Below are 27,948 nucleotides of genomic sequence, written 5' to 3'. Positions count from 1 at the left end.
ATTTCCCTGACTCCCTTACAGTTTGGGGTCCACATGTAATTTAGGTTCTGCCATGCAGATAAATATGAGACTTGGAAGTTAGATTACAACAACATGAGGTTGAAGGATCAAGATTTTCTGAATGGAAGGTGGCAAAAACCTTTGGTTCTTCCGGGAAGCTGTGGCAAAGGTTCTAGATTTAGTCCAGGGATTGGCACATTAAAGCCTGTGGGTCAAATCTGGACCCTATCTATTTTTATAAACAACCCTCTACTGGGTTAGAGTCACACCTATTCATTTACATATTTTCTGTGGCTGCTTTTTCACTACAATGGCAAGGTTGGACCACAAAGCCTAAATTTTTTACAAATTGGTTCTTTACAGAAAAAGTTTACGGACCCTTGGTCTCATCCCTAGATACGGAGTGGTAGGTGGCAGCTGCAGTAAAGTAAGGTTTTCTCATGATGTAGCTTCTTCTAGTTCCAATATTCCTGGTTCTGCAGCATCCAAGCTTAGTTCTCTGGCCCTTCTATAAATTTTTTAAGTTACTTAATACCATGTAATAAATCTCGTTCTGCTGAAAATAGCTACCTACAGTGGTTTCCATTGCTGCAACTAAAAACCCTGAATGAGATAGAGAGTAACAAAAGACAAAGAATAGGTTATAAAGTAAAAAAATTTACTTACATTATGTGTCATCTCAAAGTATTTCTGACAGGCTATGTGGTAATGTGTACCCTTTACTAAATCCAGAATCTAAAATAAAGGAGGAAAAAGAGAAAAATTAGAAATTAAGTTTCTTCTAAGCCACTGTAGCTTGGCATTTTTGTAATCTTCATTCCAGACAGGAAATGCAATAAATCATGTAGCATGTTGTACTTCTGCAGCCCGGACACTGTGATAATTCTGACATTATACAGTAGTGGTTTAGGTCAGCATTAAACGACAGAGGACAAGAGATAGTAAGTGATCTTTCTGACCTACCAACTGTGCATTTTAATAACTTTACCTCGACAACAAGATGAAAATAGATCCTGGCATTATGACTTTGACAGTTATTGTCAGAACATCATATTGCAACATCTCTTCCAAAATTGTAGATATAAATCTAGCAATCTAATGGTTGGTGCATGAAGCAATCAAGCTTACTATTTAGATTTTTATTTTCCACATTACTAGTTTATACAGATACAGCATAAAATACTGCTGTGTGCCCATCAGGAAAATTTAATGGAAACCCTTTGGATGAGTATCTGTGAAGAGGGAATGCTTTTACCATCAATCAGATTTGTCCTTTTTGAAATGAAGTTATTTCTGGTAAAGCTCAGCAGAATACAAGAGTGAATAGTCTATTCTGAACACCTATTAGGAGCATCATCCTATCTTTTGTAAATACGATTTGCTTTCCAATTCTACTTCATGTAATCTCTTTAGAGTGGTGCGAACTCCCACCCTTATCAGCAGAGTGCAATGCCAGTTGAAATCTGTGAAGTTTCATCACCGCCCCACATCCCCAAATAAAGAAAATATATATTTGGCCTATTTATCAAACACAGTAAAATGCTGGAATTAAGAGAGAACCTCAAATAAAGGGAAACATAATTCTGGAGAAATGTTAATTTCTATCCCTTTTCAAAAGGCTGAACTTCCTGTCACAAAAAGAAATGAACACGAAGTCTCAAATTCCTGCCATCCTCATTATTCAATATAGCTTTACATCTTTTGACAGATACACAAAGAGATTACAGTTGCAGAATGGGCACCACACCATACTGACAAGAATGTGCTTAAAAGATTGTTTTTCTGATTGTCTTATAGATTACTTTTCTGATTTGATGTCACCTGTTATTAAATCTTATGGAAGACCTGTGTAAATGCCAACCAATCACAGAATTCATTTGACCTGTCTACTTTTCTTGAATTATTAGAGCAAAAATTAAAAATACATCAATTTGAAATGAATGACAAATTTTAAAATGAAGAAAGTATCAAGTTTTCCAAGTAATGCTAACACCGTAGCTCCTATTCTCTCATGCTTTTACACAGATTTTTAAATTGTATGGAAATAAACATGCAAATAATTATTGACAAACATCAATAATAACAATATATTAATATCTGTGAATTAGAATTTTGGAGAAGTAAAGACTTCAAACATAAATTTAAGCTTTAAATCATGTCATAAATTACCTGAAGAGAAAATTAATTCATAGAAATAAAAAAGTTCAACTATGTAGTAAGTTCCTTTTACGTAAAAACAAAACAATGAATCTAACATTCTATGTATATAAATTTCTTGTTCTATGTATGTAAAACAGAAGTAATACCTTTGAATATCTTCCTTGCAAAGGAAATATGTAACATTATGTACATACAAACTAATATATATGTTTGGGAAACATGCTATGAAGAAACATTAATAAAAATAGTTGCCTGATAGTCAAATATGTAAAAACGTTATTAAGGACAACTGACACACAAGCCACAGAGTGTGAGAAAAGGAGATTTACTGGAAATTTTAGGTTCTATAAAAAAAATTAAATTTAGATTAATCGCACAACAATCTCCACCTCCCCCCCCACTCCACTCCCAGGGAGGGCTCTTCCTTAACAAAAATAATTGACTGTTTCCTTTATCATTTTAGGAAGAATTTTTATTGGAAATTTGCCTACCATCTACAAATACATCACCCAACCATCTATCCTTAACTTCACCAGTCATGTCGCAGCATATTTGAGGTGAATGAAAGTTTCTGTACATATGTAAAGGTGTGATGAGAAGAAAAGACAGTAGAGGGTTTTTTCCCCCTTTGGCCACAAACGCTGTTCAAAGACAGACACAAATTTAGGCCTATGGGGATGAGGTAGAGAGGAAGAGAAGAGAGAATACCAAGTAACAGAAATACAGAGGACCGAAAAATGAGCTAATAAGAAATCCAAGAAAAAGACTGCTTTGAGGTGAGCAGGTATTAATGGTAGATGTTGTCTTCATTTCAGAGATGAAGAAATATATCTTCTTAAGGTGTCTGTCTCATAGGGGCCATTTACCACAGAAAGACTTAATCCAACTAATAAAAATAAATATTTTAATTTAAGATCGTGATCTGTATTACAGAGATATAGGAAAAGCAAAAAAAAAAAAAAAAAAAAAGAGAAGTTCTTGTGGCCCAATGACTGAAGTTTGGTTTTCTCTCTGAGTACAGTGGGGAGCGACAGCACTGTGCTAAGCACAGGAGTAAAGGGAACTGACTTACGTTTTCAACAGGATCATTCTGCCTGCTGCACTGGGAACAGATCGGAAAGGGCAGGTGTAGAAACAGGGAGCTCATTACAAGAATCCAGGGAATAAATGATCAGTCCTGGGACCAGGGTGGTAACAGCAGTGGTGGTGAAAAGTGGTCAGATTTGGAGACAGAATCATTTCCCACTTAACTGTCATAAACTGTTTCTGAAAAATCACATGTTCAGCATGAAAATGCTCAATCGGAATCTGTTCCCCAGTGGTTTTTTTTTTAATTCTTTATTGATACATAATTATACATATTCATGGAGTAAATGTTATATTTTAATACAAGCATATAACATGTAATGATCAAATTAGGGTAATTGGGACATGATTGACCTGAAACATTTATCATTGCTTTATGTTGGGAACATTTGAAAACTTCTAGCTATTCTGAAATATAATAAATTATTGTAACTATAGTTGCCCTATTGAACTATTGAACACTAGAACTTTTTCCTTCTATTTAACAGTATTACCCATCCACCAAAACCCAGTGTCTTAAATTAATGCATTACGTGCAACCCTACCTCCTCCTCCTGCTCAGCCTGACTGATTTCCTAAATAAAACTAACTCGTTGTAAAACTCAGGAAAATGCCAATATATAAGAAACAAACTATCACATAAAATAAATGTGAAATACCAAAAATAGCACTCACTAGCCACTAAACAACATGATTAGCCAACATTTGCTTTCTGTGCAGTAACATTAGTACGACACCTCAAGTCTCTTTTAGTGTTAGCAACATCGTAGATCCACACCCGATTTGCTGACTGCAAAATTTTCACAAGTGATTCTGATGTTCTAGCATTTGTATATGGAATGCAACTTGAGACTTTTTCTGTACCTCATTTTGTTAAATTTTTCTGAAATGAACATCACCGGTAAGCATTATATTAACTATTCTGCAGGTGTCTCTATTTTGAGGATGGTGCTAATACATCTTGCTGATGGGCTGGATGACTTCAAGGCAGGAAATACAAAGCTGAAAATCAGGGAACAGGAAGGAAGAGTTAAGGTATGAGCAAGACACTAAAATTCAGTTTGTGATATAGAAGCAAAATTAGAAACCTGGCAAACAAACGCCAAAATCCAAGGACAGATGCCTGAGGTGGACTCTGTGGAACAGAATTGGGGTCAAAATCAAAACGCTCCACAAGGGAAAGAAGTCAGAATGAAGGTGTAGTCAGGGCAACTATTTGACATGTTTCCCTCAGCACAGCATCTGAAGACCCAGACGTTTCTCCTTCAAACTGACCTTGGCCCTTGTTACAGAGATAGCTCTTCAAGGCTGGCAGCGAGGGACTGGCCCTGAGCAAGGGTCAGAAACAGAGTGGGGCAGGGGAACACAGATTGCACAGAGGTGGAAACCCACCGAGAGGAAGAAATATAAGGGGACAAAAAGGAAGCAAACAGGAAGAAAGAAAGAAACAGGTAGAAGAAAAAAGTGAAAAGCCAGATAAATGGGATAAGTGACATGGAGTTCGTATCTTGCAATTTATGTGGTTTGTAAACATCAAAGTGTAACCCACAGCTCATAAAAAGATGTTTAACTGAGTCTCCAGTTTTCATGTTCCATTCTAGAAGAACGAGAGCACATCATGATTTCCTCCTACATACAGCATTAACACCAAAGGTCAGAGGAAATCAAATCAAGGGCCAACTCTGATGCCTGAGCTAGAAGTTTCCTAATTTTTCTTTAGAAAAACATATCAAATTGAAGAATCATATCAAACAAAGGCATTTGAAAACTGTAAAATTTTTACTTAAAGAAAAAATTTCTATGAAGATCTAAAAATATTGCTCAAATGGCAGTACAACTTTTAGTTTTTAATGCCAATATTTCCAGACTAAAGTACAAAATGTCAAGTGTAACAATCCATTTATTATTCTAACCCAGTTCATCAGTAATCAAAAGGCTGAGAAAAAATTAGTAGTGATATCAAACTACTATACTTTGGTAATTCATATTCTTTGGCTTTTTCTCTTTTTATTTTTAACTGTTCTTTACCAGTTGACTAAAAATAAAACAATGCAGTTTATCATCTTCACAAAACAAATTTATCATATTAATATTTGCTAAGTTTGGCAAAAGCATTTTGCCAAAATCTATTTCACCCTCAAGGTGAATTGCTGTTTTGTTTTTGTTTTTTTCTGTGAGAGTATTCTAATGAAGTGGCTAACCATGATTCTTTGCAGTTGAGGAACAAAGAGCAAATAAGGAGATATTTTTCTAATCTGATCAGTGATAGAGCATATTCACTTGATGAACATATACAAAAACACTGGTTGGAAATGCTACATACACATAGATATATTTTAAAATAGAACTATATATGCAAAAATAGAACTCTCTCTCTCTATATATATACATTTTATAACTTCGAACCACATTTCCTTCTCTTTTCCTAATAATTCTCTAATATTTCCTGCCAGCTGCAAATTCCTCTCTGCCTTTTGCTTCAGTGCCTGCCAACGAGGTTCGGATGATTACCTGGCAGCAGAATACAGCCACCTGCCCGTGCTTGGCTTTGGTGAGTAGAGTGCTGTACATAGAGGTATGCTGCCCTCGCCGATGAGACATGCAGCTGATTTGTCTCTAATTCAAGGTCATAATTGTGTCTTAATTTAAACGTGATAACAAGCTTGCTTCTTCCTAAAAAGCTCAACCTTTCAAAATTAGACCACTCCGTTTCTCCACTCCATTTCTAACCTTCCCTACTTCGAAGGTGAAAGAAAAATGCGGTGGCGATGCCAAGTCTGGCTCACTTTCGAACACACTCCTTGCTCCCGTTTCTCACAAACTCAGCACAGCTTAGCCTGCTGCTGCCTCACACCCCTGCTGTGACCTTCCTTCACGTACTGTCCGATCAGGGCCAAGTTTCCCTCTCCTGAAAATGCACTTTCATTCATTTGAAACATTCGATGTCAAGAATTTTTCTGACTCTTTATTGTCTATAAACAAAGTGATCAGACTGAGTCAATTCTCCCTCCAAATGTCTTTAAAACCTACCTTTTCCACTCCATCGTTCAGCCCCTCATCATTCTCTTTTTTATCGCAAACTTCTTGATTTATCCCTTCCTCACTTAAGACAGCTTCCATATTGCCACCAAAGTAACTTTTCTAAAAGCCAAAGCTAATTCTAGCACTGTCGGTTCCCAGCTGTGGATGGGGCACAAACTTTTCGTCATGGTCCATTTCCCTCTCTGGGCTCCTGTCTTGCCCCACCCACCCGGCCATGGCGGGGCGGGAAGGGGCCCTCGCACTCTAGTCCAGCTTCTTCTGCAGTGTGTTCCATGGAATTTTAGCTCCTAAAATCCTAGTGTGATCAGGGTATTTTCTTGCCTCACATGTTCTTTGACTTGGTTTAATCTAGAATTATTTAAGGATCTTTATGGCAGGACTGATCAGGGTGGTGTTTCTCAAACTGTAACAGTTTGTCCCCAGAACTCATTTTTCATAGATATCCCAGGACTAGGGTTCCTGGAAACACATCCTGACAACCTTATCTAAATCTGGCAAGTCTCATTCTACTTCCTTATCCTGGTGTTGTTTTCTTTCACTACTTGTTTGTCACCCCCACTGGAAGATCGGCTCCATGAAGGCAGGAGTCTCACCAGTTTTATTTATCACATATCCCTAGTGCCTTGAACAGTAACTGGAATACAGTCATCACCCAAATATCTGCTGGTGTTCAATGAATGTGGTTCCTTTTGTCTAATACGCCTCACTTCTCTCCATGAGGGAAATTCCTACTCAACTTTCAAACCCCAGTCAAATGTCACTTCCTAGGTGCAGAATTCCCTTCCACTCTCTCCTCAACAGAAGGTCTTTCCCCTCTGATTCTGCAACTCACAGTGTGAATATATTTTTACTAAAGTACTTATACTTTATTATAGTTAATTATTAAAGCACTTCTACTTTATTGTAATTAAATGGGCACCAAGAAAATGATTCTTGCAAAGCAATTTAAACTCCTACCCAAAATATTTATTTTCTCAGTGTACATTAATACCAACATTTTGGATTAAAGGATTTAAGCTTTTAGGGAACATCAACAACTAAGTGAACTTCGAATGGAGGAGGGAAAGAAAGAAAAGGAAGAGGAGGGGCGGCAAATGAGAATATATGTGTAAGGCCCACTTAGAGACATGGAGAAAGTACTGCCAACCCTCAGCTCCACAGTTCAGTTACTGGTACTGTGCTTTGAGTTTTCTGTTATTTTACCTACTATAAAAACCAGCCAGTTCAGAATCACTATGCCCTATGATCTTTATGAACATGATGAAAAGCATTTATATTGATTTAATAATTATTTTCAAAGATATTACTTTAAAAAGAGATGTATCATATCTCCTTGATATGCTATTGAAAACAGAAGCTAAATCGAAAACCTGTCACTTAAAGGTTTTTCCAAGGACTAGAGGATTACAAAAGAAAAATAATAATATAAATTCAGAGATAGAAACTAGCTAATAAGAAATATTTAGGTCATTAAATATGAAATGTCTGATTTTGAATCAAAAGTGTAGTTTATTCTATTTCAAACAAGAAGCAGTACAATTAATCGAAGTGTGTGTCTAAAGTATCAACACAGTTTTTCCACTTTGCTTATGGTAGATTGCTTATGCCAGCAGCAAAGAAGCCTGGAGAGCAAGTGGCAATGAAATAGTAAGAGGTGTTTTCCACAGCTTGTTGAAAATTGAATATTTTTCCATGCAAGAAGTGGTCCAAAGCCTGGGAGAAATGGTAATAAGTTGGTCAAGGTCTGGTGAATACAGTGGATGACAGAGAGTTTCCAAGTCTAGCTTCTGTAGTTTGAGCAGCATTGTTTTTTGTGACATGTGGTCTTGCAAAAGGATTGGCCTGTCTCTACTGACCAATCTTGCCTACTTAATGGCAAGCATCCTCATCGTTTCATCCAATTGGTTGCAGTGGACATCCGCTGTAAACATCTGACCAGGTTTCATGAGGCTGTAGTGGATAATGCCAGCACTGGACCACCAAACAGACACCATTAGCTTTTTATTTTTTTTTTGATGAATATTCAGTTTTGGACTGTGTTTTGGCACTTCATCTTTATCCAGCCATTGTGCTGAATGCTTGCGATTGTCAAAAAGAATCCATTTTTCATCACATGTAACAATATGATGTAGAAATAGTTCACCTTTGTGTCGTGACAGCAAAGGCAAGCTTCAAGATGAATTAAACGAGCACCATAAGAGAAATCCTGTGGTATGCATCTATCCAGCTTCTTTACCTTGCCTATTTGTTTCAAATGGTCCAATATTGTTGGAATAGTAGCATCAAACCTTGCTGCTAATTCATACATAGGTTGAGATGGATTTGCTTCTACTACAGCTTTCAGCTCATCATTATCCACCTTGGTCTCAGGTTGCCCACGTGGCTCATTTTCAAGATTAAAATTACCAGAATGAAACCTCAAACCACTGACTTACCGTGCGTTCACTGGCCACATCCTTCCCAAACACTTCATTGATATTTCAAGCTGTCTGCACTGCATTGGTTCCACGATGGAACACATATTAAAAAATAACATGCATTTTTAACTTATCCATGGTTTCACAAAAATTGCTCTAAAAAAATTTTTGAAAGATAATCACAAACCAAACGTGCATTTGAAAGAATGAGGTTGTACTTTCACAGTAAAAAACAAAAACAAAAAAACCCAAGAAGTATCAAGGTGAATTGTCAGAGATTATCAGCTGTCGAACTTAGTACTTAAAGAAATCAGACATTCCATACTTAATAACCTTTAATGTATTGTAAATTGATGGTAAACACCACCAAGAAGTCTGAAATGGCTTAAAGCTAAGCAGACTAAAAATCCAAAGTATTTGTTTTATGAACTAAAGTTGGATATTTAATTTTTTGGGTACTTGAAGTTTGCTGCTCCAAAAAAGGGGAGGGTGCCTTTGGGAGTACACTTTATAAAATTGATCAAGAAATAGAACTAAGCTAGGAGAATAGTTTTATGACTATAGGTAGACAGGTTGGATTTTATATAGTATCCTATCATAAATGACAGTATTGTATGCCACTGAATAAAATTCTCCTGTAGATATCAGTCGTTTCTCATATAATGAAAAAAAAATAATTATAGAAAGATGCACAACTATAAACAGAGTACTAATATGTCTTAAGAATGCTTTCCATTTTAATACAATTTTAATGAATTTAAGTTTTAATTAATAGGTTTAGCTGAGAATGGTATATGTTACTTGACTTCCAAAGTGATTTTTCTTTGAATCACCTTTCACAACATAAGAAAGGAAGGCTAAACCCAGAAATCAAGTTAGATGTTCAGTGATCTTTATGATAAAGCCAAAAATACAACCATGGCCTGCTGACACCAATTCTAATGCTTAACTTCTCATCTTTTCCTTAATGTAGTTCTGGGATTTACCAAGAACAATGCACATTTTCAACTATGACACTAAGAAAAGCGAAGCTAAGTGTAGCAATCAAAGTACTGTTCTCATAAATCAGAAGAGATGCTCCTGGAGATGAAATAGACACAAAAGCTGCTCTTAAAAGCAGTTACTGTTCGTAAAGTAATGGACAGACTGAATACTACCATCCATTGACAAGTACTTCTTACCTAAGAAAATCATAGGAGTTTTTAGGTAGTTTAGATTTATATGAACATTAAGTAAGAAGTCATTGAGATTTATCTCTGCCATAAAATCTTCTTGACATAGAGTTACTTTTAAGTCTTTTAAACTGTCCCTTTTGAAAGATTTCTTCATTAAAAGGCATTTACCAGTTTTAGACTTAATATGGCCACTAACTTCTTGAGAACTTTTGGACTATGAAAAGCAGAGGTTAATCAACCTCCCAAGAAGTAATAAGAGCATACTTTTTTCATATTCATATTTCATGGTTTTAATATCACTATTAAGTTTCTTGTAAGTACCAATTAGATCTGCTTTAAAAATATGCTGAGTCAAAATTCTATAACACATTTCCTTTCCCTATTGAAAAAACTATTAATAAAATGAGAAAAATTTCAAAAACATTAGTACAAAACACGTTTGTAAAATAATACCTTATTTCAATCAAACAATTTGAAAAATGACTAGTAGCCTTATGTATACTTTTGAGTCAATATACAAAAGTAAATATTGGTTTTAACAGGTCAAATACAATTGTTCACCAGAAGCAAACATTAAAATACAATGTGGAAATAGAATCTAATCATTATAATGCTCAATAGTCTCAGGTTCTCAATAGTCACCTGTAACTACTTAGAACAGTGCTCTGCAACAGAAATGTGTGCCACAGCTATGATTTTAAATTTTAAATTTTCTACAGCCACAATTAAAAAGGTAAAAACAAACAGATAAAATTACTTTTAGTAGTATTTTAAACCAATGTTTCCAAAATATTGTCATTTCAACATATCAATATAAAAATACTACTGAGATATTTTACAATGTTCTTTTTTAAAATAATACACAAATTCTTTGAAACCTGGTATATATTTTACACTTAAGCAAGTGGTGTACTGGAGCTGACTCAAACTGGCTTGTGAGTGCTGACTGTGCACATCTACTCCCAACTCTCTTCCCAACAGGGCTCAGCAACATCACATTGTTAGCTGGACAATGGCCACAGTAGGAATATTTACACTACAGAAATCAGCCGAGATCTACTTTACCAACACACCACTGCCTTCAATACATCTCTGTTTGGACCAGCCACATTTCAAATGCTAAAAAGGCACACGGAGCCAGTGGGTATTACACTGGATAATGCAGACAGGTTATATAAAAAGAATCAGACTTCCAGAGTTAGCAATTTATAATATTCAAAATGTCCAGTTTTCTATAAAACATTATGAAGTATCCAAGGAAAAAAAGTATGGCCCATTAAAAGAAATTAACACAAACTGTCCCTGAGAAAGCACAGCATATACTTACTAGACAAAGACTTTAAATCAACTGTCAATATCTTCAAAGAGCTAAAAGAAACCACAGATAAAAGGTAAAGGAAATCAAGGGAACAATGTCTTAATAGAAAATAGCAATAAAGGGAATTAAACAATAAAAAGGAACCAGACAGAAATTCTCGAGCTAAAAACTAAGACAACTAAAATGAAAAGTACACAAGAGAGTTTCAACAGCAGTTTCAGCAGAAAGAAAAAGTAATCAGCAAACTTGAAGATAGGTCAATTGAGATTATTTAATCTAAAGAGCAGAAAGAATGAAGAAAAATTAACAGAACCAATGCAGCATGCAGAACACCATTGTGTGTACCCTACATACAGATAATGGAACACTCAGAAAGACTATTTGAAAAAATAATGGCTGAAAACTTCCCACATTGGAAAAATACACAAATTTACACATCTGAGAAGCTCAACAAACTCCAAAAGGATAAACACAAAGAGATCCACACTGAAATACATTATAAACAAACTGTCAAAAGCCAAAGAGAGAATCTTGAAAGCAGCAAGAGAGAAATGACTCATCATATACAAGAGATACTCAATAACATTAATGATTTCTCAGCAGAAACCAAGAAGGCCAGAAGGCAGTGGGATAAAACATTTTGCTGTAAGACCACAACTGCCAACCAAGATTCCTATATCTGACAAAACTATCCTTCAAAAATGAAGGCAAAATGAAGGCATTACCAGATAAACAAAAGCTGAGGGAGTTTATGGTTACTGGACCCGCCCAACAAGAAATACTAGAGGTAGTCCTTGAGACAGAAATGAAAAAGCACTAGTAACTCAAGCCATACAAAGAGAAAGAACACTGTAAAGATAACCACATAGATATATAAAAATCCATTATATTTTTGATTTGTAACTCCTCTTTTTTTCCCAATATGATTTAAAAGACAGATGCATAAAGCAATAAGTCGATGTTAAGGACTTATTAACATTGTATCAAGATGTATCAATGTATGAAGATGTACTCTGTGACAACAACATAAAGAGGGAGGGACAGAGCTATACAGAAGTGCATTTTTTATATACAATAGATGCTATGTTGGTATTAAATAAAAATTGTTATACGCTTAAGAAGTTAATTGTAATCCCTAGGAAAACCATTAAGAAAATAAAACATAATACAGAACAGAAAATGAGAAGGGAATCAAAATGGTAATGCTACGGTTTGAATGTGTCCGCTCCAAATTTCAAGTGCTTCCATGTAATAGTAGTAAGAGGTGAGGCCTTTAAAAGGTGATTAGGGCATGAGGGCTTGTTCCTCTATGGGATTAAGGCCCTTATGAAAGAAGCTTCAAGTAGCCTTGGGTTGGCTGGCCAGCTAGCTCTCTCATCCTTCTGCCTTCTGGGATGTAAGGACTAAGCAAGAAGAAAGCCCTCACCAGACCAGATGTAGGCCCTCAGCCTTGGACTTTCCAGCCTCCAGAAGTGTGAAAAATAAATTTCTGCTCTTTATAAACTACCCAATCTGTTATAACAGCACAAAATGACTAAATTCACTATAAAAAAAAAAAAAAGAAACAACACTTAAATGCAAAACAAGGTACTAATGGAGAAATTGAGGGACCAAAGTAAAAGGCATATCAAAAACAATGAGCAAAATGACAAAAATGAATCCTTCCTATCAGTACTTATTTTAATTGTAAATATATTAAACTCTCTAATCAAAAGGCAATGATTGGAAGAATGGATAAAAATACAAGGTCAGACTATATGCCCCCCAAAAGAAACTAACTTTAGTTCCAAAGGCTCAAAAAGGTTGAAAGTGAAAGGACAGAAAAAGATATCCCATGAAGAACAACCAAATGAGAGGTGGGACAGATATACCAGTATCAGAAAAAAACAAACTTTTAGTCAAAAATTGTTGCAAGACAAAAAAAGGCATTATATTAACAATGAAAAGTCAATCCATCAAGAAGATGTAACAATTATAAATGTATATGCAACTAAAGACAGACACCTCAAATACAGGAAGCAAACACTGAAAGGAACTGAAGGTAGAAATAGATAGTTCTATTCCTACCTAATAGGAGACTTGCTTTTTCAATAATGCAATGAAACATTTAAAGAATTAACACCAATGCTTCTCAAACTCTTCCAAAAACAGAAGAGGAGTCAATACTTCCTAACTTATTCTATGAGGCCAGCATGACCCAGATAGCAAGGTTAAACAAAGACATCACAAAAAAAACTATAGACCAATATTCCTTATAACTATAGATGCAAAAATCCTCAACAAAATGCTAGCAAACCAAATCCAGCAGCACATAAAAGGATTGTAAACCATGGCCAAGTGGGATTTATCCCAGTAATGCCAGGATGGTTCAACATAGGAAAATCAATTGATACAATATACCACATTAATAGATAGAATGAAGGAAAACCCCCACACGATCATCCTCTCAACTGATGCCAGAAAAGCATCTGACAACATCAAATACTCTTTCACAATTAAAAAGAAACAAAAACAAAAAAAACCACTTTAGGAATAAAAATGAACTTCCTTAACGTGGGCATTTATAAAAAATCTATAGCTGACATCATACTCAATAGTGAAGGATTGAATGTTTTTCCCCTAAGATGAGAAATGAGACAAGCCAGTGTTCAGCACTGCTATTCCACATTTTAGCAAGAGCAATTAGGCAAGAAATAAATGGCATCTAAATGGAAATGAAATAAAACTATACCTATTCACAGATGACTGCTCTTATATACAGAAAAATCCTAATGAATCTATTTAAAAAAAAAATCCCACAACTAATAGAGCTAATAAACAGATTCAGCAAAGTCAAAGGATACAAGAACAACATGCAAAAATCAGTTGTATCTCTAACACTAGCAATGAACAATCAGAAAAGAAAATCAAGAAAATGGTTCAATTTATATCCAAAAGAATAAATACCTAGGAATAAATTTAGCCCACAAGGTGAAAGATGTGTAAGCTAAAAAATACCAAACTTTGAGGAAAGGAATTAAAGACCTAAATAAAGGACAGAAATCCTGTGTGCATGGGTCAGAAGACAATATTGTTAAGATGTCAATTTAACCAAAGCAATCTACACACAGATTCAATGCAATCTCTATCAAAGTTCTAATGGCTGTTTTCACAGAATTAGAAAAGCTAATCCCTTAAATTCAAATGGAATTGCAAGGAGATCCTAAGAGCCAAAGCAATATTAGAAAAGAACAAAATTAAAGAATTCATACTTCTTGATTTCAAAACTCACTACAAAGCTACAGTAATCAAAACAGCATGGCCATAGCATAAGGATAGACATATAGACCAATGCAATAGAATTGAGAGTCCAGAAATCATCCCATACATCTATATCTAATCGAGTTTTGACAAGGGCTCATGACCATCAACTGGGAAATAGTCTCTTCAAATAGTGCTGGACAACTGGATATTCACATATAAAAAATGAAGTTTGACCCTTACATCATACCATATACAAAAATTACTCAAAATGGATCAGTGACCTAAATATAAAAGCTAGAACTATAAAACTCTTATAAGAAAATGTGTCAATCTTTATGATCTTGAACTTGGCGATGGATTTTTAGATATGACATCAAAAGCAAAAGCAATAAAAGAAAACATTAGACTTCAAAATTAAAAACTTTTGTCCATCAAAAGACATTATCAAGAAGATGTTGATAAGAAAACGTACAGAATGGGAGATATATTTGCAAGTCATATATCTGACAATAGTCTCGTATCCAAACTATTTTAAAAACTTAATAACAAAAAGACAACCCAGTTCAAAAATGAGCAAATGAACTGGATAGACATTTCTTCAAAGAAGATATGCAAATGGCCAAAAAGCATATGAAAAGATGCTCAACATCATTAATCATTAGAGAAATACAAATCAAACCACAATGAGGTACCACTTCACCTACTTCACACCTGTTAGGATGGTATTATGGGTTGAATTTTGTCTCGCAAAGATAGGTTGAAGTCCTGACCCCCACTACCTCAGAATGTGATCTTATTTGGAAACAGGGTATTTATAGAGGTAATTAAAATGTGGTCATTAAGGTGGGTCCTCATCCAGTATGACTGGTATCCTTATAAAATGAGGGAACTGGACACAGAGACAGAACTCACCAGAAGGAAGATAGTGAGAAGACACGCAGGGAAAATTCTTTTAAGCTACCTAGTTGGTGGAAATAATACAGTGCCCACTGATGAATGAATGGATAAACAAAATGTGGCGTGGATATATGATGGAATATTATTCAGCCATTAAAAGGGATAAGTACTGAATGAAACATGCTACAAAACATGGATGAAACTCAAAAACATGCTATATGAAATAAGCCAAACACAAAAGGTCACATAGTGGATGACTCTATTTATATAAAACATTCAGAATAGGTAAATCTATACAGACAGAAAGGAGAGTACTGGTTGGCAGGGGCTGGGCAGTGATTGCTTAATGGGCATGAAGTTTTCTGGGGGGTGATGACAATGTTTGGACATTTGTGTATGGATTATGGATGTACTAGATTATGGATGCACTAAACTGTACACTTTAAAATGGTTTAATATCACGTAAATTTCACCTCAATAAAAAAAGCAACCAGATCTTTTGAAACCCTATTACCACCTATAATTTAAATTTTGTGAATTATTCTCATCTTTATTTCATATTTGCCAGTGTTTAAATAATGTATTACACATATTTCTAAATTTAGGTGCATAAAAATCACTAGTCACGTCACAGTAATGGCTTTCCATGGGAAAAGAAACAAAAAAGAATTTCAACTGAATTTAAAATAGAAAAATACTACAGAGGAGCAGAACAATGCAGTGGAAGGAACTTTAGCTCCAGTGTCAGGCACAGGTGTTAATCCTGGCCTTATCGTATGTCAGCTTTATGGTTTTGAGCAGTTTTTTACCTTCTCCAAACCTCAGCTTTCTCATCTATAAAACAGAGATCATATTGTGGTGGGAATCAAATAAGATACAGTTTATTTGTGTATAGCCTCCATCACAGGGCTTGGCACACAGTATGCAAAAAAAAAAAAAAAAATTTAAAAATATAAATAAGGTGGCTTCAAATTGTTCTATTTCCAATGACAGAGCAATCACACCACTCACCACTACACAGTAAGAAAGAAAGAATACTAAGGAGTAAAAGCATTCAAAGATTACAACAAAAGATGTCAACTTTACTGTGGCATATATTACAGTGAACTACCAACTTTAGTCTGTAGGCAGCAATTATTGTTGTTTATTGATTAAGCTTTGTGAGAGTTCAAGATATGCCATATGTGATTTAGTATAGCAAAAAGACAATTTTCCTATTCTAATAGGACACAGCACACTGTTATGGGCTTAGTGAAAAAAAAAAACAAAACTGCAATTTGAAAATGTCATGTATACCTTTTCATAATCGGAAAAAATCTTTCCGAGAAAGACAATCATTTAAGACCAATAAAAGATTTTATTCTCAATATTTTGAACACATTCTTAAAATTACTGTATCTTGAAATATATGTCTATCATGAAATTACAGGTTATATAAAGAAAAGGCTAAAAATAAAACAAAAGATAAAAACCAAAATAAAACCATCTTTAGAATAATTAGAAAATTCAGATACTAAATTAGGCAGGAACTATGGAGAGATATGGTTAACTAAACAAACTAACAAAGCATTGAAAAGATTTTTAACTCATTGAAATTTTTTAAAAGATATGTTAATGAAAGTAAATTGAGATTAAAATGCATACCAATATTTTAAGGAAAACTAAGGTACCAATAAAAAATTGACCAATATAGCTTGTAAACTAATATATTATTTATTCAGTGGGCACCACCTATGTACTGTTGAGAGAGACTTTCCCAGGAGTCTCAAGTTTCTGAACATTTTGCAAGCAGAGGCAATAAGGACCTGTGTTCCAGACCATTTTTTCAAGGCTGTTCAATTGAAAGATATAGTGCCTTCCACTGAATGAATGTGTAGACATGTTTATTGTCCATTATAAAAGATTCAGATCCCCTAAACTCAGGTCTCTCTCCTCCAACACAAATCACTGCACATGTAGTAGGTACCTGGCCCTCCCCATGTTGCTCTGTGGAAACTGGGGCTCAAGGCACTACTGTGAGAAAGTATGATATGCTGCTCTTACTAGAACTGTCATGTCGTCTGCCAACATTCATGCAACTGTGGCAGCTAAGTTCTTAGCTTACAAGTAAGGTACAGTCTCACACCCTTCACAGTTCCTAATATTGGACCAGATAACTATGCTAGGTGCTGGGAGCTCTGAGGGATAAAGGTTAAAATCATACACAAAGATCTCATAGCCATCTATCATGACTGCTATTACCATCTACTATCCATTAGGCACATGACCACTTAAACTTCATATATAAGATGAAACATTTTTTCAACCTTTAATCAAACTAATACTTGTAGAAGTGAAAACAAATTATTTTAAGTACAGTATGGCTATTATCAGCATCAACAGCTCCCACATCACATTTCTTCCTATTGCTTGGTCTGCTCCCAAGAGGCTCATACTTTAACCATTTCCATTTTTGGTTATATAGGATGTTGCCTGCATCACTCTAAATTACATTCTTATACTTTGAGTTCTTGATTTATTAACCATATTGAATTTCGGCTATGAAAGATAAATATTTGGCTCATTATGCTACTTTCCATTCACTCTCTTTTTATCCTATTTTAAAAAATAATTTTCATACAATAAAATATATCCCTTTTACAATAGTTCTGCAAAATTTGACAAATTCAGCCATGATATCACCACCACAATCAAAATGGAACAGTCTTATCACCCAAAAATATTTCCCCCATCCCTTTGCATGAACACCTCCCTGCCAGCAACCACTGTGTTTTCTGTACCTATAGATTTGTCTTTTCTGGAATATCATATATTGGAATCATATAGTATGGAGCTTTTGAGTCTGACTTCTTTCACTTAGCATAATGCTTTTTAGAACCATACACGGTGTTTGGCGTACCAGTAGTTTGTTCCTTTTTATTGCTGAGTAGTTATCCACTGTTTGACTATACCACAATTTGCTCCTCCAGCCACATGTTGGAGGACGTTTGGGTTGTTTCCACCTTGGGGCAATTATGAGTAAAGCCACTATAAACATTTATGTATAGGTTTTTGTGTGAATCTATGATTTTATTTTAATTGTATAAATAAATACGTAGTAGTGGTATCAGTGATTCTTTCATACAGCATGTGTGTAAGTTTAACTTTATAAGAAATTGCCAAACTCCTTTTCAAAGTAGCCCCACTGCTTGCATTTCCTCCACTATTGTATGAGACTTTTGGTCACTCTACATCCTTACGAGCACGTGGTACTGTCAGATTGTTTTTTTATTAGACAGATTCTAATTGGCATATCATAGTACTCATTGGAGTTTTAAACTGCATTTCACTAATGAGCATTTTCCATCATGTGTTTATTTACCATTCACATTTTTCCTTTGGTGAAATGTCTTCAAATGTTTTGCCTATTTAAAAAGTTGTTTTCTGATTACTGAGTTTTGAGAGTTCTTTATATCTTTGGGATTCAAGTCTTTTATGAAATATATGATTTGAAAATTGAAAATTGAAATATATGATTTGAAATATTTTCTTCTAGTCTGTGGCTTATCTTACCCATTTTTTTAACATAGTCTTTAACAAAGCAAAAATTTCCATTTTGATAAATTCTAATGTATTACTATTTTCTTTCATAGTGTGTGCCAAACCCAAGGTCACGCAGAGATTCTGTTTTCTTCTGGAAGTTTTACATTTAGTTCTATGACCATTTCACATTAATTTTTATATAAGGCGTGAGGTATGCGTCTAGGGTTTTCAAGTTTTTGCTATGGACATCCAATTGTTCTAGAACTACTTGTTGTAGAATACTATCGAGGTGTTCTAGAACTCTAGACTATTGTTTCCCTATTGAATTGCTCTTCTACGTTTGTATAAAATCAGTTGCCCATATGTATGTGGGTCTATTGCTGAACTCTTTATTTTGTCTAATTGATCTCTATCATTTCTCTAATATCACACTGTCTTAATTGAAATAGCTTTATAGAAAATCTTGAATTCAGGTAGTATGTGCCTCCAACTTTGTTCTTTGATTCTTTTCACTAGTGTTTCAGCGTAAAGATCTTGCACATATTTTTATCTTTTTAGTACTACTGCATATGGTACTTTAAAAAATGTTTCTCAATTGTTCATTGTAATAAATATAATTGATTTTTATATATTGACTTAGTATCCTGCCACCTACTAGTTATAGTAGCATTTTGGTGGGTTCTTTGAAATTATTTACATAATCACTTTTTCGAAGAATAGTGAAAGGTTTTGTTTCTTCCTTTCTAATCTGCTTGTATTTCTTTTTCTTGCTTTATTGCCCTGGTTATGGTCATTATCTTTGAATCATACTTTATGTGATTCAATTCATTTAAATTTGTGATGGATTTTTAAAGACCCAGACTGTGACCTATCTGAATTAATGTTTCACACACACATAAAAAAAAGTGTATTCTCCTGTTGTCGGGTAAAATGTTCTATTGATGTCGATCAGGTGAAGCTGGTTGACAGTGTTGTTCAAGGCTTCTACATCCTTACTGATTTTCTGTCTACTTGTTCTGTTAATCATTTGAGAACAGTGCTGAAATCTACAAATATAATTGTGGATTTATCTAGTTTTTCTTTCAGTTCTCTGTTATTATTTCATGTATTTTGAAGTCATGTTGGCATATAAACATTTAGAATTTTTATGTCTTGTTGGTGAATTGATCACCATGTTTTCCTCTTTTGGGAGGAGAGGAGAGAAGAATTAATGTCAGACTGCCCATTTTCTTTGGCCATATTTTGTTGTTCAATTGCTGTCCTCTTAAACTAGATACACCAAGCTTATTAATCTTCGGTGACTTTGTAACACTATTAAGGCTAATCAAAAAGAAAGTGAAAGGCCAGGCGCGGTGGCTCACGCCTGTAATCCTAGCACTCTGGGAGGCCGAGGCGGGTGGATCGCTTGAGGTCAGGAGTTCGAGACCAGCCTGAGCAAGAGCGAGAGCCCGTCTCTACTAAAAATAGAAAGAAATTATATGGACAACTAAAAATATATATAGAAAAAAATTAGCCAGGCATGGTGGCGCATGCCTGTAGTCCCAGCTACTCGGGAGGCTGAGGCAGGAGGATTGCTTAAGCCCAGGAGTTTGAGGTTGCTGTGAGCTAGACTGACGCCACGGCACTCACTCTAGCCCAGGCAACAGAGTGAGACTCTGTCTCAAAAAAAAAAAAAAAAGAAAGTGAAATGTGATCCGATAAGTATGCTTTAAAAAAAAAGTAGGTGATCCCAGCTAAAACGCAATAATCTCTCTTCTGATCATCAAAATTCTGGTTATTTAAAACATCTATTTTCTCTTGTCGAAGGTATCTTTTTCAAGTAGTTTTCCCCTGAGATAAAAATACCTACATTGATTTTACCTCACACATATTTTAATGATGTTGTTCTTGACTTTCATACAACATTTTAATGTGCACTTGGAGTTTTCCAGATCTAATTTGTGCTTAGGCCAAGCTCCAAAATGCAACCTTATCAAGATGTTTTACATGGATTTTTCATCAACTCTCTGCCCTTTAGAATACAGTCCACCAGCTGTTTCACTCTACTGAGATCTACTCAATAAATACATCAAATAAAAGCAAAATATTATTTACAGCTTGCCCACGTGCACTGCACATCTGTGTTCATCTCAGACAAAAGGTTACAATGCAGGTCCAAAGGACGAGATAAAAATTACTAAATGGCTTCAGCTGAGTAAAGGATACACATATGGATCAAGGGTAAATGGAGGGATACGGTGGAGTCAAAAGCAAAGAGTATACAAACATAGTCATTACCATAACTATAAACATTAATCTTCTCAAGATAATGTTAATATGATATGTTAATAGCCTTTTTTAAAAAGGTGATTTTTTATGACTGCTAAAAAAGCCTCTATATTCTCTTCGACTAGATTCCCTATCAAATACGTTGGTGGCAGTTCCTAACCTTTTCTTTATCCAGAACACCATTCCCAAACCCTTTATTCTCAGCTCATGAACACACCTCTTACTTCACAAGTAAGAGTAAAACCAGCTGATACACTCCATCAAATTCCCTTTGCTTTATCTCAAAACTTTTTCTCTATTGGCTGGGGGGGCATGCCTATCTCTGACCCTCCTTCCTTCAATAAGTTACTTTTTCACTTGTGTCTTTCAGTTTGTATTTGCTTCTCTCTGCACACCACCAAGCATACTCTAGGATCCTCCTCTTACCTAAATATGCCCACTCATTCTTCCAGCATTTGTAAAGCATCTACCAAGTATAAGTCGCTGGATGACAATGAGACAGAAAGTTAAATATTCCTCCTTTCAGGAAACTCACAAACTAGTGGGGGAAAGAGGAACAGGTAAACAAATAATTATGTTCTAGGGTAATAAGTGTTAAAGCAAAGGCATGTACAACATAGTTGCAGTATAAAGGAAAGAGAGCTTAACTCTGCTCAGTTTGAGAGAGATTTTCTTTATTTTATATCTTTGTCAAGCCTACCCTCTCAGGTGGATTTTTTCTCCACTGCCTACAGACAGACTCAGGTCTCCTATAGTCTTACACCAACAAATAAACAATCCCATGATCTTTAAGCTAATACAATTCTAACAGCCCTTTACTAGCACATTTTTTTAAAAGGTTACTCATTGTCTCTTATCCCTTCATCTTTTAAGTATAATGTTGCTTTTGGTTTCTACCATAATATTGACACCTCTCACCAAAGCCAAAGTTGAGTAATCCACGCAGCACATCCAGTCACCTTTTCCCAGTCCTTATCTTAAACAGTTTCTCTGCTACAAGGGACTCTGTGGACTTTACCCTGTTCTCAAAATTTTCTCCTTGACTTTTGCGATACATCACTTCCCTAATGTATTCCCCCTCTCCTCCCATTATCTGTTCAGTCTTCACTGATGCCACCTCCTAGGAGTTAGTGCCTGACAAAGAGAAACATTAGCCAAGATTCCATTTGAAACATGGCTTTTGACTCCTTGCCTCCTCTCTCCTCCAGCAAATGCATTATAATCAGCTCTTAAAGTAGAGTGAGGTTGAGAAAAAAAATCTTAACCGTTGGAAGTCCTGATTTCAATTTTTGGTTCTACCACTAACTTACTAGCTATGCACCCATACCATGTCCCATCCTGGGACCCCATAAAAAAAGAAATGGCTTTCGAATGTTCTTTCCAATCCCATGGTTCTACAATTCTAACTGGAAAGAATATCAAATTTCTAGTCTTAACTCCTAAAAGGCCCCAAATCCACATTAATGCATTTAAATGTTAATATAGATATGTTAATAGCCCATTTTTTAAAAAATGGTGATTCTTTATAATTGCTACAAAAGCTTGTAATTTTCTTTTTCTAGATTCCCTATCAAATTTGTTAGTGGCAGTTTCGAACCACTAAAAACTAAATCTCCTAAACCAACTACTTCCCTTACGTTGCCTATTAGTGTTTATGTATCGGTGCCACCATTATCCTAAGCTTGAAATCCTAATCGTTCTATACATTTTCTGCCTTTTATTTGTGCGTTCAGTCTTCCTAATTCCCAGGCTTGCCTCAAGGCCTAAAAATTCAAAAAGGATCTCTTCCAGAAAGTGTCCCCTGGCCTCCCCAGATGGTTATAGTCTCTTCCTCATCAAAAGACCCAAGACACTCTATGTGTACCTCTCATAACACTTGGCTTATGTTTTCCTCTAGACCCTGGTTCTGTGGGAGCAGGATTTATATCTGAATCTTCTTTGCATACCCCTGGTACCGCAAGCACTGCTCAAAGTACTGAAAAACATTGTAAGATTTGAATTAACTAAACTCAATCTGAACTTTGGACACAGAAGAAGCAGTGAAGTTTTCTAGAGTAACAACGTAAACAAGATTATTTCCTTAAGTAACAGTACTTTTTAAGGATAAATGATGATTAGATGTTCCGGCTCTAAAATACATAGTGTTCCTCTTAAGCTAAGGAAGCAGAAGCTCCTCCTCAACTCCATCAAAATCCCAGTCAACTTCAAAGGACACTATAGATAACAGTCTTTGCAATGTCACAATATTTATTTTGTGGTAAAGGCAGACTTACTAAAAGATGTTTTCCTACAGATTTGGTTTACAATTTGAGCATTTCCTTTTTATTTAAACTGTTCATAAGACAAAGCGTTTTGACTATTAGACCTAATGAACTACCATCAGAAGTGTAGACTAAACGCGGCAACAACTGATCCCTATCAGAACATTCAGCCAGTGTGCACTACATTATCGTCTGCTCAGAAAACAATTTCCCAAAATGAAATATGCCATTATTAATTTTCAGCTTCATTAAAAAGCTTCAATGCATTGTTCTAAAAATTTATCTTTTAAAATGCGGTCCTCAATTAAGATGGTAAAACAAATTAAGGCGGCAAGGGGAGAAGGTTTCCAGCTTCCTTTTCTACTAAGAAAAAATAAAAATGTAGCCTAGCAGACAGAAGAACTAGAATTTCCAAAGATTCTAAACCAGAGAAGTCCAGGCTTTAGCTTAATTCATCTTGAAGACAGAACGTCTGGTGTGAGGCCTGACAAGCAGGACACAGCACCAATGCAAGAACATTCAATAACACTGGAGGGTCTGTCGGACGCCTCATTACTGAGGATGCGGAGCAGAATCTGACCTACCTGGCTTATGCCTCCGGGAGAGATCTTGTATGACTGCAACTTCTGCTTCAGCAGCTCTGGATCACTGTGACGGAATGGGCACCCTGACAACAAAAAATAAGCCAGCACAGAAACAAGGTTATTTACCCAGAACTTAGTACAATACCACACTTGAGAGACCGTCTAAGCTCTCCTTAATTGTCTAACAGCTTATTAATAAAAAAGTTAATTGCCCATGGGTGCAACTGCTTTCCTCTCTTTCTATAAATGACGACTTAGCTGTATGGTTATCAGGGTTCTACAGGCTGAAGAGTGACATAAAACATTGCCACATTCCCAGGCTAAGATGTCCATCCATTAGGTAGAAGAAAACAGCTTTAATTATAATATTTGCTAACAAGCACAAATAATCATAAAAAGCTAAAAAACTTTAAACAATCTCACATTTTTTCTAATCTAAAAATTTACATGAAAGGCAGATGAGGGAAGGGAGATAGATAATAAAAAGAAAAATGTACAAACTCTGAGAAATATAAAAATTCCACATCATTTTCAAATGTAAATTCTATGCCTATTTCTTGTAGAGTAGAATCTGTATAAATTTCAAGGAATCACAGAAGGAAATGAGATGCACAAATAAGAAATTGTTTCATAGAAAACTTATATGAAAAATAACTTAGATGATATAGATCATCTCTATTATTTCATGAGAAAAATAAAGATGGACTACTAGAAATATTTGCATAAATAAGAATACAGAAGAATTAAAATGTAAAAACTGTTTTAGGCCAAAATCTAGAAAATTTTAGATATTTTAATAAGAAACTGCAATGGTAAATCAAAATATTTATTTGAAAATACAGGAAAGTCTGATTAATTTTTTGTCATACAAATGAGGAATCTGTAAGTTAATCATAAACAATTGTGCATTTTTAATGAAATCAATGGGAAATTGGTTGATGATAAAATAAGAAAAGAGCCAAGATGCCAAACAAATGTATTTACTAAAAATCTTAACTATACATAAAAACATCCATTATAACACTATGGAGTCCTACTAACTATGAAATTTATATTATGTATAGTATATACTTTATTCAGATTAAAACTAATAATTTTTAGTAAAAGAAAACATCTTAAGAAACTGTATAATACACAGAATCTGGAGCTATAGTGCCTGGGTTTGAATCTGATTACCACTTAGTATTAATAGTTGGAAGACCTTATGCCAATTTTTTATCTTTTTCTTGAGAAGGCTTTAGTTCCTGTCAAGTGAGGGAAATAATAGCACCCACGTCACAAATTTCCTATGAGAGTGGAATATAAAGCTCTTACATGCTTCCAGCACATAGTAAGCACTCAACATGTGGTAGCTATTATTATTCTTAAAAAATCTGATAAAATTCCAAAGGGTCCCAATGAGATAGAAATGAGAGTACACAAAGAATTCTTGGTTAAGCCCAGAATTATTAAAGGGCAAAAAAAGGAGACAGACTAACCTGAATTATCCAAATTACACTTTAAATAATGGCTAGACTTGTACGAAAGGTCAGAAAGGACAAAGCCAAGAAGAAACTGAAGATTGCCGAAGTGCTACTGACCACAAAAAGGTCTTATGAAACTATGCTCAGTATTAGAAGAAAACAGAAGAAACAGAGAAGCTGGTGTTACTTTAACAGATGATAGAAAGAAAATAGAACTTGTCAACACCTACCTTGCTTCTATCTGCCACATCAAAGAGCATGATTTTCAAATTAGAAAGAGTTGAACTAACAAGATAACAGAAGATGAGGTGAATGCGTATACAACTAACACTGATTACAGCTAACTGTTTGGCAAAGCTTCCCAATATACATTTACAAAAGAAATGACTAAACATAGGCCAGAATATAGTTATACCTATGTAGATTCATAACTGGTTGAAGAACTGTTTCAGGTAGTGTTGGTTAACGAAATAATGTCAACCTAAGCGATGCAAATGTTTTGCAAATACCATAAAACAAAAAAGGATAGACTAACTTCCAGATTCTGGTTGGGCAAATAAAGAGCTTAGAAGTTGCCACTCCATCCTAAACAAGAAAAAAAAATGCACAAATTGAAAAATCAACAATTCTTCTTAGATCCAACAGAGCAAGCCAAGTCCCCCAGAATTGGAGAGAAAGACAAGCAAATACAGAGAATTACAACTTACTAGAGCAGAAACCCACAAGTAGAATCTCCGTGGAACCAGGACCAGGGTAGGAAAACCTAAACTATACTTGACAAATTGCTGGAGTCTCAGTGTGGACATGTCTGAGAGTTAAAAACTCCAGGGGGCCCCCATCACAGGGGGGCCCCCATACTTTTATGAGTTTTACTTCCAAGAGCTCTACCTTATAGTAAACAGTAGAGAAAATATCCTCATGCCTCTGGCAGGAAGAGGGGAAAATGAAACATTTCAAAATATACTAGAGCACCGGTCCCCAGCCTTTTTGGCACCAGGGACTGGTTTCATGGAAGACAATTATTCCATGGATCCGGGTGGGAGGGATGGTTTTGGGATGATTCAAGCGACATTTATTGTGTACTTTATTTCTATTATTATTACACTGTAATATATAATGAAATAATTATACAATTCACCATAATGCAGAATCAGTGGGGACCCTGAGCTCATTTTCCTGCAACTAGACGGTCCCCTCTGGGAGTGATGGGAGACAGCGACACCCAAAGTGTGTTGCTTATGTCCAGTCTACTCTGTAATCTCATTTTAGTTGCTGTCACTGCCGAAAACCCTGCTTCACAAAGATAGGACGTTGGAAATGGAAGCAGGCTTTTCAGTGCTTTTGTGGCAATCTCAGGATTTTCCACCTTGGTGTTCTGTATAGAAATTTGAAGTTGTCTCAAACATACTTTTAAGGCCACCATCATTTGCGATCTCAAGCAGTTGATCCTCTTCTAGCATGGACAAAATCGATTCACCTGGCTTATTCACGAATGGGTCACGGATCCATTCCTTCCCAGTTTGGGGGGGCTTTTGTGGTTGGGGAGTAATGTTCAAACTCTTTTGAAAGCTGAGATGGGTGATCATGCACCAGCTGGGAGAAAGAGGGCCCTGGCTCAGTCTGTTTTAAAATCTCTGCTAATGTTTGAAACATGTCAAAAATCCCAATGTTCGCTCGTTGCCCCCATAATCCCAGTTTGGCTTTGAATTTAGCCACTTTATCTGCCAATTTGAACACAGTTGTCATTCTCCCCTGAAGTGACAGATTGAGTTCGTTGAGCAAGTTGACTGTGTCACACAAGTAAGCAAGTTTTGCAACCCATTCTGTGTCACTGAAATGTGCTGCCAGTGGTGACTGTTTTTCTAAAAGAAATCTCTGGAGCGGCTCTCGTAACTCAAAAACTCTGGCCAGTGATCTACCTTTAGAAAGCCACCTCACTTCTGAGTATAAGAGGTGTGTGTGCTCTGCGTCCATCTCCTCATGAGCTACACAAACACATGAGTTAAGGGCATGTACTTTAATGTGGATGATAATTTTAATCACATCCTGCAAAATGTTCTTTAGTTCAGGTGACATTTTTCAGCCAGCATTTCTCTACGATGACACAGTGCATAGACTCACGTTCAGAAGAGACTTCCTTGACCCGAGTAATGAAACCAGAAAGCCATCCAGTCATGGCAGCTGCTCCGTCCGTGTATACACCAGCACAAAATCACCAATTCAGTTTTCCTGATGTGTAACCATTCAAAGACTTGAATAGTTCTGCAGCTGTGATGTCGGCTGGCAACAAAAGTACACATATTCTCATGCACATCTTCCTGAAAAATACATTGCACAAAAACAAGCATTGTTGCCTTGCTTGTCAACACTGGTAGACTCATCAACCTGGATTGTATACCATGGTAACTCATTAATCCTCTCTAACAACTGTGCTTCAATATCCTGTGCTATTTCATCAACTCGTCTAGTTATGGTGCTAGCCAAAAGAGGAACACGTGCCACCTTTTGAACT

At 35.6% G+C, this 27,948-nt stretch overlaps 1 protein-coding gene across 1 annotated transcript in view; it reads right to left on the bottom strand.

The window, feature by feature from the left end:
* LOC138395945 (DNA primase large subunit-like) overlaps positions 1-27,948 on the bottom strand; it is a 76,182-nt gene that overhangs the window by 7,329 nt on the left and 40,905 nt on the right. Inside the window, exons 5-6 of the mRNA XM_069489062.1 lie at positions 23,974-24,056; positions 667-735 (exon numbers count right to left, since the gene is read on the bottom strand). Of these exons, the coding sequence (XP_069345163.1) occupies positions 667-735; positions 23,974-24,056 (152 nt within the window). The remainder of the gene's footprint in view (positions 1-666; positions 736-23,973; positions 24,057-27,948) is intronic.

Source organism: Eulemur rufifrons, chromosome 15, assembly GCF_041146395.1.
Source record: "Eulemur rufifrons isolate Redbay chromosome 15, OSU_ERuf_1, whole genome shotgun sequence".
In the NCBI taxonomy this organism is placed as follows: domain Eukaryota; kingdom Metazoa; phylum Chordata; class Mammalia; order Primates; family Lemuridae; genus Eulemur; species Eulemur rufifrons.
This window is presented reverse-complemented; position numbering and strand designations above follow the sequence as displayed.